An 11,981-nucleotide genomic window follows, 5' to 3' on the forward strand; every position below is an offset into this window, starting at 1 on the left:
ATGAATAAACAAAATTTAAACAGTAACGTGAATTTAAAGCGTAAATCTGAATAAAACAAATATAAGAATTATAATGAAACAAGAACAAGAATTGTAACTTTTTAATCGAGCAATAATTTTTAATAAATATATTTTTTTTATTAGAAGTACATCTTTTATAGCTTGAGTTCATAAACAGAAGTGATCTTTTATGTCGTTATATCTTCAACTGCTATTTACAATTTCGTTTGTTTTTTAAATCTCCAATGCTAATTGAGGCTTTATACATTAGTTATATATAATTGGTTAATTGTTTTATGTGCATTTGATCATTGAAGCAATGATTTTGCGATGGCAACTCTGAAATCAATATTTTATCCGTTCACAATCTTTTGTTATTGCTTCAGTTTACAATTTGAATTTAGCGACATTCGAAGATCATTATTATATAGGGTCCATTCCGTTGCACGCATAATGCGCATACACTGTATAGTGTAGTATAAGAGTCTCTATGCATACACTATACAGTGTATGCGCATTATGCGTGCAACGGAATGGACCCATATATACATATAGTGTCTTCGTTCTAATTCTAAGATGATTCTTCGGCCAATAGCGATAACGCGTACGATGGTGGTGGATCGCTATTGGTCGAAGCTTATGGTTTTAAGAGCTGAAGAATCATCTTACAATTAGAATATACTTTGCTATTTTGCTCGCCCTAATGAAATATGTGGATGTAAATGACTTTTATCATTATTTTCACGTTTATAAATTGTACTTTTTTACAAATTGTACTTTTCACTTGCACTTTTGGTAACATTTTCACTTACCAACACCATACTGTATAAGTAAATATATACATATACATAAATGGAACTTTATTTGCGCAGTTACATATGTTTGAACGCATTTCAATAATAAAAGCATAAATTGCAATAATAAGTTGCGGAAACATTTAACAAAAAAATGAATATTAATTTAATGCCTTGTTCAACGCACTCAATTATCTCCTTTCATACGAATGTATCATTCGTTGTGAGAATAGCTTTAACTTCTCTGTCGTCAGAATTTCAGTTCAAGCAAATGGTATCTCACGGGTGGAGGTCGTTGCGTCAAATTTCACAAATCATGAATGAATTCTAAGTTCTGTTGCGAATTTCATACGAAATTGGGATATTGTTGATCCTTGTAAGTTCTACCTCGATGGTCCAATCATTTTTTCATGTTTCCGCAACTCCAGTTCGCGAAAAACCGTGAATTTATCGAGTGTTTTCGTAGCATGTAAACAAACACTGAGTTACGAAATGTTGTCACAGAATTTATCTACTTTTATATTCGCCAAGTTAATGAAAATCTATGCAGAAAATTACAAGCCTGTCTTCTTTTTAACGTGTGCAATCAAATTATGAAAGAATTAATTATCTCATCGAAACAGTAATTACTGTAAGAGTAACTAAAAACATGTTTTTTTTTCTCAAATTCTGTGACAAATTGTTTAAAATACAGACTATCAGTTAAGTTAATTCATTCGAATAAGAAGGGAATAAGAATTTCTTTGTCTGAAATGTATAAAAATTGAGCCACAATATTTACACATACATTTTGTTGAATTTTCTACATAGCGTAGGCACTACTACAAAATAAAAATCGAACAATGAATGAAGTAAGTGGAGGAAAACAAGATATACCTAATACTTCTGCGTGGGAAACATTGTCTGGACAATCCGCATCATCTTATTCCACTATGCATCATCATCATCAGACGTTACAACAAGATACAAATCCTACGGTTGCACAAGTTATAGTTCCTACTCCTGTAAAACTTCAAGCACCTATATTAAGCTCAGCGCAAACTATACCGGACCACTGTTCACAACTTGGTCACATTCAACAACCAGCCTTATTGACACAGGTAACCATATACTATAAATGTATAATAAATTTGTTCAACGTTTGACATTCAAAGTGTTTTGTGCGACCGCTTTAACCCTTTCGGTGCTACATACTTTTGGTGATTGTATTGCATACGTGTGGAATACTATACTGTTTGTGGCAAGCCATAGCGCGCAGGTGCGTCAATTGTTCAACATGTTTAAAACTCTTGAAAAATTAATCAAGAGAGGACAATTTCAATCTTTAATATAAAAGTTACCAAAAATAAACAGTATTATATTTTCAGTGACAGAATGTTTCAAGGATAACAATAGCGCAATACATATTTCCTTACTTTTTAGCTTTTTATATGTATTTTTGTTAATATATAAAGTGTTTCGATATTATGGAAACAAATTTCTTTCACAGAAGATTAACACAAATTTCATCCATAATAAAACATAGTAATCGCTAGATACATTGTAGAAATATGACTCGATTGTTACGCACAAGATAATTTGTAATACACTGAATGATTTGTTTTATCAAGTGTCTTTTTCAAATTAGCCTAACATTTTGAGAGACGATTTTATTTTACTTTTTCTTGAAAAAGATTTTATTTTTGACAACAATATTATACAATGATAATTGCAAGAATTGGAAATAATGAAAATTTTACAATACACAAATATCATTGTAAGCGAATATTCTGTAAGTTGTGTTAATCTAAGTAAATATAAACAGCGTTCATGTAGCACAAATGTTTCCCCATATAGTAATTAATATTCTGAATTATAGGGTACACCACCAGGATCATTTCCAGACTCTGAACTGTCGCCAGAACTTCAACAACAAGGCTGGAAAAAGTTCTGGAGTAAACGGGAGAATCGACCATATTTTTGGAATAAATTAACTGGAGAGTCTTTATGGGTAGTACCACCTTTGAAACCTCAGGTACTAAGGTATAAACTGAACTTACATATCGTTAATAGTATATGTGAATTAATTACATTTGTTTTGTAGTTTGATCCGATTACGGATCCTCTTGGTATCTGTGGTGTGCAACCTGTTCCTGGGAATGGGGCTATCCCCACTGGAGGAACAACAGTCAAGCGTAGAGTATCGGAGGATAGTATTGTCCCACCCGCAAAGAAGTTTGTCTTAGCGTATGTTCAAACTATTTGAGTTGCACACTATTTAGGGTACGCGCACAGTGGACCCGTTTCGGCCGACGTCCGACGTTGTGTCTCTTTCTCGCACGCTTGAAAAAAGAGACAGATGCGTCGAACATCGGCCAAATCGGACGAAAACGGGTCCACTGTGCGCGTACCCTTACTAGAGGTGCGCGAGAATCCTGAAAATTCTCAGGAATCCCGTTCCGACCCGAAATTTTCACGTTCTCACAAACCTCTACTATTTACGTGTTAGAATAAGATATTTTTAAAGCAATAGCATTTTAACGCAATGTTCCACCTTCTCCGATTTAACAACAGAGGCCCATGGGACTTGGAGATTCCAACAAATGTTATAATATACGAAAGAGCACCGTCAAATTTGCCGCACGTTCATCCAGAAGCAGAAGCACTACGTTGCAGCTTGCTCGCAAAGTTAAGGCAATGCTATCAAGAACTGTGTCACACTCGTGAATCAATCGACGCACCTAAAGATTCCTTTAACAGATGGTTAATGGAAAGAAAAGTTATAGACTGTGGATCAGACCCTCTTTTACCAAGTCAGTGTTTCCCTGAAATCTCTATGTCCATGTACCGTGAGATCATGAACGATATCCCAATCAAATTAGTCCGACCGAAGTTCACTGGTGACGCGAGGAAACAACTGTCACGATACGCAGAGGCGGCTAAAAAAATGATAGAATCAAGAGCAGCTTCGTCTGAAAGTAGAAAAGTCGTCAAGTGGAATGCAGAGGACACTTTTCAATGGTTGAGACGAACAGTTGGTGCTACGTTCGATGATTTTCAGGATCGCTTGGCACACTTGAAACGGCAATGTCAACCTCATCTCACGGAAACGGTGAAAGCTAGCGTTGAGGGTATTTGTTTAAAGATCTATCACTTGTCGACAGAGTACGCAAAGAAAGTCAAAGATAAAAACAACCAGATATTGAAAGATAATGGGTTAGGGAATGTCATACCATTAGGAGGACCAGCCAGTACGCAAAGAAAAGTTTGGTGTTATCCAGTGCAATTCTCACTTCCAACTCCTCGCCTTCCACAACTGGATTATCTTCCTGAACGTGAACAAGCTTTATTACGTTTTCACGGTGACGCTGTGTGTATCAACAACATGCACCTCGCCAAATTGGAACATCTGTACAGATACAATTGCTTCGACGACAAAAAGTTTGAAATGTTTTTGCCGCGTGTTTGGTGTACGTTGAAACGTTATCAGACATATCTTGGAATGAACGAGGGCCAAGTGACGCAAATGGCTCTCCCCGTCACCGTTTTCGAATGTCTACAGAGACATTTCGGTGTAACGTTCGAGTGCTTTGCATCTCCACTAAATTGTTATTTTAGACAATACTGTTCAGCATTTGCTGATGTAGATTCCTATTTTGGATCGAGAGGACCTTTCTTAGACTTCAGGCCTGTCAGTGGCTCGTTTCAAGCGAATCCACCGTATTGCGAGGAGCTAATGGAAGCCATGGTCAATCATTTTGAACGTCTATTGGCTGATTCAGCAGAACCTTTGTCTTTTGTGGTGTTTTTACCGGAATGGAGAGATCCAGCGCCGAATGCTCTTATAAAATTAGAAGGCAGCCATTTTAAACGAAAACAAGTAGTGGTACCTGCTATGGAACATGAATATAGACATGGATTTCAGCATATATTATCGAAGTAAGTTATCAAATTTATATATTATCATGGTAGAAAATAGTTATTTCTACTGTCCGCGAAATTGCCATAGCTCCATGTGTAATCTCTTTGTAAAACAAATACGATCCAAGTTAACCTGTTACATTAAGTTAGCAAAATTGTATGCACCAATTAAAAGTACTAATGAAGAAAATTGTAATCAAGGAAACAAAAACACGACAATCCCAGTCGATAAAAATTCAATCGATATCAATCAGAAACCGATAAAATGTTTAGTGAAACTACGGAAATTTCGCTGATTGTATATTGAATACTGATTCAAAAATAGATAACGTTTTGTGCGTATAACAGAAACAATGTTTACAATGCTGTTTTCTACCACAATGCACTCAAATTGTGATTTACTGGTTCATAAGTGATAGTAAAACAATGAATATTTCTGATTGTAGAAGCGAAGTTAACATTAGGGCAGCTCATGGAACATTAGTGGTATGGTTACAAAATGCAGCTGGTACTGCTCGTTGGGGACCTACAGAAGAAAGAGTTGAAGCATTGCTGGAAGCATGGCGGCCAGGAAGAGAAAGAGAACGGGACAGACAAGAACTTTTATCACCGCCCAGACAATCTCATCAGCAAATACCAACTACACCTATGCCTGTTCTAGCACCTGCGACGCCTGCAACGCCAACAGTACCGTTACAAACACTGTCCACGCATCCTATATAATTGCTACGAAATGTTATGCAACAATATGAGGTCACAGAAAAGGATAAGTTACAGCTTATAATTTTAACTTTTTTCCAACAGAAATTAGATTTTTTACAGAGAACGTTTGATACATAACTTATCGATTCCTCGATTTATATATTTCACGTACTTGAAATACATTAACAGTACAATGGTCTTAAGCATCTAATCAGTTCTATATAGGTTGTTTAAACGTACATTAATACTTCAATATTATTAATGGTAATAGTTGTAACATTAATCTATTTTATTTTTAAAAAATGATATAGACGCATATACGAAAGTGTATGTGTATGTATTATATATATACACACGCGCGCAAGAACGAACAACATTAATTTGAATATTATATTTTATTATCTCGTATGAATTTTTCGTGAAAAATTCTTTCTATTGAAAATAGCAGGAATTTAATACTTAACTCGAATAATTCTTTTGTGATGTTCATCATACAGTGCAATTCCATTAACTGTTTCCATAAGAAATGTTAAAATGTATGAGACGCGACAAAGAAATATGTATCTATTATATAGGTATAAAAACATAATTCAATAATTAATATAAAATCACGTTGCGTGGAGTCTAATCTTTGTAATAGTGTTAATTGTTGTTAATTAATAAGAAGACTTTGTGAGACGTGATATCTTAGGTAATATAGGTGCTTGCCATGCAAGTAAAAAATTGGTACTATCACGAAAAGTTTAAAAGGAAATAGTTATGCGTATGTGTGTGTATGTGTACACATAGTGTATGTGAGCGCGATTGTGTGTGTACACATAGTGTATGTGAGCGCGATTGTGTGTGTACACATAGTGTATGGGAGCGCGATTGTGTGTGTAAATAGTGAAATATATACTATATTTACTTGTTTTTAATCGAAAACTTACTTTGTATGATTATAATTTATAGAAGTATCCCTTTTTATACCTTTTATCCATGACAATCTTTTCTTTTAATACGAGGTATCATAACTTGCGGCAAATACTGTTTCTTCTAAGCGTATCTTCATCAGTGCAATATTTTATATGAATCTTTACATAGAGTTTATGAAACGAGATATTGTACAAAAATATATCGACTTCCTGAACAGTAAATATTTTTGTTATTTTTCAGTTGGTTTTCGAACTTTTAAAAAAGTACATATATATATATAACTAATTTATTAACTCGCGTAAAACGTTGATACGATACAACATTTTTCTATGTGTAAAGTAATTATAAGTTAATTAAAATCATTTTCGTCTAACTCTCACAAATTAAACGTAAATCTGTATATGCGACAGTTATCAAACGTAACAACGGTCTCTACAATTCCATTCAAAATGTGTCTGATTTTTAGATAACATAACACGAAAAATTCATATCAAACAATACATATAAAAAAAATCAAAAGACAATGAGCAACAATTTAAGAATATCATATAGATGTAGTATCATCTTATTATAATATATATATATATGTATATATATATGCATACATAATACACACATAAATTAATTTTATTGATAGAGAGTGAGAGTGTTCATGTCTCGTGTCTAACATCGAGAATATTGCATTATGTTTTTATACATTTTGTACATCTTTATTTGTATGTATACTTACACATATACCTGCTCTATGCATGTATATGTATAATTATATATATACTCATTGTATATAAAAAAATATATATATACATACAAATACATATACGCATAGAACAAAGAACTATCACTGTTAAAATATAAGTACATTGCCTTTTTGTATATAGGTATACAGAGTGTGAAGTACACAAAATAAATAATCTAAATAAATTACAGATAAAGTAATGTTAAAAAATAATCTATGATAGTGATTTCTTATTTTAGATTGTCGAAGAAGTTTGAAGGTCCTGTGTAGATACTTTCTCAAGTGTCATATTACAATTTTGTATTGATAAACTGTTTAAGGGCATTTTGGAATATGAAAATGAAATGTTTGAAATAACTACTATAAATTAGTGAATTTGTTTGTAATAAAATTTATTCACTTATCTTTTGTCGTGTTAATAGTACATGTTGTTTTCCTATTACTGAAATATGAGAGGAATTAAATTTAATATGATGTGGAATACTCTCTGATGCACAAGACCTTTTGTTTATAATTATATTAGATTCTCTTTTAGCGTTTTATTGTCCTTTTTACATTACATTATATACAATATTTGCAGTATAAATAAATATATATTTACAAGTATTTATATTACGTAAACAATTTAATTTGTTACTAAATAGATACGCCGTTAATGTTGTAATCATATTTTTATTAAAATATGAAAACAGCTACAATGTTGTAAGTGTAATAAAAAAAAAATCTTTTTGTCGTTGTAATTGAACATACTCGGTTTTCACTTTATTGTATATAATTTATATCATTATTAAACTATAAAAAATGCATTTTCGAATCGATCTTTTTAGCTATACAAAACTTATCACTTCTATTTTAAACTTCGCTGTCTGCTTCGCACACAGTTTTCATTTTCTGTGAGCTTAGACATGTTACTATTTTATTCAATAACTTATTAGCCTGTTGTCTTTCATTAATTGATTCATAAAGGGATTTCTCTTTTGCATCGTTCATAAAATCTATTAGTACCAATCTTATTGCGTCAAGATCAAATAAACAGTGATTTGTTCCAAATTCGAATTTCTTAAAACTGATTACTTTATCCTTACGCACAATCATGTTTAAGCGTTCTGTGGCTATGAATGTTATGAATTCAAGGAATTGATAATAATCCATTCCAAATGTAGACCTCAATATTAGTTGACACTGTTCCGTCCAATCATTCATATCTTGACAATCGGAAACTTCTTTCATTACAGAACATAATTCCTTCTGAAGTCCATGCCATACATCCATAATATTGCATCCGTTGATCCAGTTATGGTTAATAGAAATTGTATCTTCCTATTGATGAAAGGTTCATAACTTGAATATTTCTGCTTATGAAATATTTTTAAACCGATAGTACTGGCTTGTAATGCTTACCAAATTCCAAACTTGATGATGCCATCCAGACGGTACAAATATTATTTCTCCAGGTTCTTGAACTACATCGATATACTTTATTGTACGTTTATCGTAGGCTTTGTATTTTGTATAGTCATTAAGTTCCTCAGATGTAGCATCGTATATTAACTGGCCATGAATATCACGTAACAAGTCTTCTTGATGCGGTGGGAACAGTAACCAACGCTTTTTTCCAATTACATTTGCGGACCAACTGTACGATCCGAATACATCTGCATGTAAAGGTGTCCTAAATAAGAAGAAAGGATTTACTTTTATAAATAGTCCCTAGATTATGTTATCGAATGCGTAAAAACATATATTTTACCATGTTCCACTTGGTCCCATATACACAAATCTATAGTCATCATCCAAATCAGGATTTGCAATATAGTATTCGTTTAACCAGTCAGATGCAAAGTACTGGGGAACGTTGTACATGGGAGCATTAGGAAATAATCTTGGACAATGCCAATCCTTTAAATATAAAAGTGACTTATCATCTGAATAATTACTTTTCACGTAATCCATCCAATAATTTAGGTAATCTTTCATTTGCATGTCATCTTTCGATTGTGAATTATAATACTTCTTGTTACAATCTGCTACCGGCACTGCTAGGTTTCCTAGAAAACAACAACGATTTCAATTAGAATAACGGTATCAGGGAGAAATCTATTTTTACTGTGTAATAAGATGAAAATAACTATATATTTAATATTAGTACTCTGCATGCCTCGCGAGAAGTCTCACGAAAGGAATACGGAACCAATTGGTCAGAGTGGAAGGGGCTTTAGTGAAATATTGAATGAAGCATATGTCGCATATACTATGTAACATCAAAGCCAAAACATTTGGTTTACATAGGTGAATGAGGGCCCCTTTGCCCTTGTGCTATCCCACAAGACTTCTCACTAGGCACAGTAATTACTAGACAACGGATCTTTATCCAGAATAAAAATTTTCTATCTGAAGTGCAACTAACTGGAGTGATATAGAAATTTATCTTCTTCTTTAATATGTTTAATAGGTTGAAAATAATATAAACAGTATTCTCAAATTCTTCTAATGTTTTACTGTTTTAAATTATACCCACTCATTTTTGTCATAAATGCATAAAATCTGCTGTCTAGTAATTACATTCAAGTATACAATGACTTGGAATGTTAAGAGTAATAAACTACATAACAATTGAAATTATTGTGTTCTTCAGCCCGCTTTATTAGTATTATGATCTTCTTACTTTTCAGTTTCTTGAAAGTATAGAATATCAAAAATAAATACATAGCAACTTCTTAGTAGTTTACCCTGGCACATAGTCACAAGAGACTATTATGCCTGGGTTCCTTTATAAAGGCTACTACAAAAGGTCCTACCAGCAGACAGATTTTACAATAGAAATACATCAGGTGGCTTGAAATTGTCTGTCCTGGTAGACAGTTCCTTACAATGTGTTACCGAATCAGATAACATAAACTCAATATACGTTATGGTTAAATATTAAACTGACAACAACTTTAGAGCATTACAATAACATATACTAGCAACAGTGAATTATTATTAATTGCACAACTGCATTTCATTACTATTTCAGTTTATGTATATAGTTACGACTGTTCAAAACAAGAAATGTCACTGATGAAAATTGAATGGTTTTGAAGGAAAAATACTTTAATGTTATCAGTGGTTGAATACCTCTCAATTGTTTATATTTTTTTTAATACAAGTATAACGTGTAAATATTTACCAAACAATATCTCGAGAGCATCAAAATCTGGTGCATCGTCCACACTCCATTGTCTTCTGCACGACCAATTCTCTGTCACTTTTGAATTAAATATACACGGCTTATTTGGAATTAAATAATTTGAAAAAAATTCATCATACGTCATCGATGGACTCACATGGTCGATCCAATCAATTACATCAGTACTTTTATCAAGCGATACTTTGTTTCTTTTAATTTCGAGTGCTTGCAACATTGTGCCGTTTTGTTTATACTAAACTTAATGACTGGACTTCATCATATTTTTATATACATTAGGCCTCGGTAATCAACGGCAATGTGTAGCTGTTTTTAAAAATTCATGATGCCGTTTTTTTAAGCAGCACAATGTCACGTTCACTATTTTAAAACCACCTTGACGTTTTACCAAGTTAAAAGCGCACATGTTTTATGCAATATTATATTTTTGATTGTTTGCAAGAAACTACCAAGTATGTAAATAGATTTTCATTGGTTCATTCAGCCCTGTTTAGACTCAAGTGCATTATATTTATATTTATATTATAGATGTGTGGCAGTGATGCCATAATAAGCTCCAAACGGAGCTCCCGACGGCTCCCGTACTCTCCTACATACCCCTCCCACTATTCCATTCCAGCACCGTGCGCAGGCGCACACTCCACGGTCCCCATCGCGCACGTGCAACGTGTCTCCCATTCGTCCCACTCATTCCCCGTCATCAGAGAAGGGGTACATCATTTCACCGTGACTCCCCGTATATGGCATCACTGATGTGTGCATGCCGTATATATATAGACCATATATACTTATATATATTTTATATAGCATAGACTATAGACCCCGCTTCAGATAACAAGCCGTGTTCCAAGATTACTTCATCTACCGGATGACGGATGTGGGCAAAGTGCTATTTATATACATATATAATATAATACATATATAATATATACATATATGTAGTCTATTTGTGAGAAGTTGCACAGTACTATATATATATATATATATATATATATAGTACTATTTTCATTTCGTATATTTGCATGCAAATGAAGCGATCCAGCACGCGCGAAACAACGATCCAGAACAGAATAGACTTATTTATATATATTTGTGGCACGAAAATTCTGGCATAAACTCGTCTAAATCGCGTGAAATGAAAATGGTAATGGGGTTACGTGACCCCATAAAAGTGGGCCACAAAAATACATTGGATGATTTTCCATCATTTTCCCTTTTTCTGAAATGTGCATGAAAGGACCAATGAAAAGTTATTAACGAAAAACACAGTCCAATCAGCGTAGCTGAGCGCTGAGCGTGGCATGGTATTAGTCGAGCCAGGATTCGTTCGCTGTAGCCGCGCTCTGATTGGTCCGTGTTTGTCGAAGCCGCGAAAGACATTTTCGCAAAGGAAAAAATTACTTCAAATCATTCATCCGAGGAATCACACTGAATCACACTTTTCAAAGAAATACAACATTGTTTGGACACCCTGTATATGTGCACATATTGCAGTCAATTGCAGTGCAAGTGAAACCGTCAATGCAGAGGATACAAGTTCTTTTCGTGTTGTGAAAATGAATCTTCTACGTAACGATGTATTATCAATATAAAATTGAAAGGAATTTATTCAGGTGCATAAGTCAGAAATCAATTAGTGTCGCCAGAAAGTGACCGAACCGTCACTTGAGGGGAATACAAGGTACCCCCTCTCTGATGACCAGAGTAATATGTGACACGTTGCGCGTGCGCGATGGAGACGCAACAA

The 11,981-nt window shown here is 33.7% G+C and overlaps 2 protein-coding genes across 4 annotated transcripts; one reads left to right on the forward strand and one right to left on the reverse strand.

Moving 5' to 3' along the window:
* Positions 1-855: 855 nt before the first annotated feature.
* Positions 856-6,320, forward strand: Pcif1 (Phosphorylated CTD-interacting factor 1). 3 transcript variants are annotated; one of them, XM_076441857.1, is made up of 6 exons: positions 856-1,170; positions 1,610-1,894; positions 2,653-2,808; positions 2,878-3,020; positions 3,348-4,712; positions 5,141-6,320. In XM_076441857.1, the coding sequence occupies exons 2-6, from the start codon at positions 1,637-1,639 to the stop codon at positions 5,415-5,417; spliced, it is 2,199 nt and encodes a 732-aa protein (XP_076297972.1). In that variant the 5' UTR covers positions 856-1,170; positions 1,610-1,636; the 3' UTR covers positions 5,418-6,320. The 3 variants fall into 3 exon arrangements, with proteins under 3 accessions (XP_076297972.1, XP_076297971.1, XP_076297973.1); XM_076441856.1 differs by having other exon boundaries at positions 857-1,170; positions 1,605-1,894; XM_076441858.1 differs by lacking the exon at positions 856-1,170 and having other exon boundaries at positions 1,753-1,894; positions 2,653-2,816.
* A 1,120-nt stretch (positions 6,321-7,440) lies between these two features.
* Positions 7,441-10,827, reverse strand: Jmjd4 (jumonji domain containing 4). Its single transcript, XM_076441859.1, has 4 exons — positions 10,217-10,827; positions 8,798-9,095; positions 8,449-8,719; positions 7,441-8,367 (listed from the first exon to the last, which is right to left on the reverse strand). The coding sequence occupies exons 1-4, from the start codon at positions 10,449-10,451 to the stop codon at positions 7,900-7,902; spliced, it is 1,272 nt and encodes a 423-aa protein (XP_076297974.1). The 5' UTR covers positions 10,452-10,827; the 3' UTR covers positions 7,441-7,899.
* Between the last annotated feature and the right edge of the window lie 1,154 nt (positions 10,828-11,981).

This window comes from Lasioglossum baleicum, chromosome 17 (assembly GCF_051020765.1).
Source record: "Lasioglossum baleicum chromosome 17, iyLasBale1, whole genome shotgun sequence".
Taxonomy (NCBI): Eukaryota; Metazoa; Arthropoda; class Insecta; order Hymenoptera; family Halictidae; genus Lasioglossum; species Lasioglossum baleicum.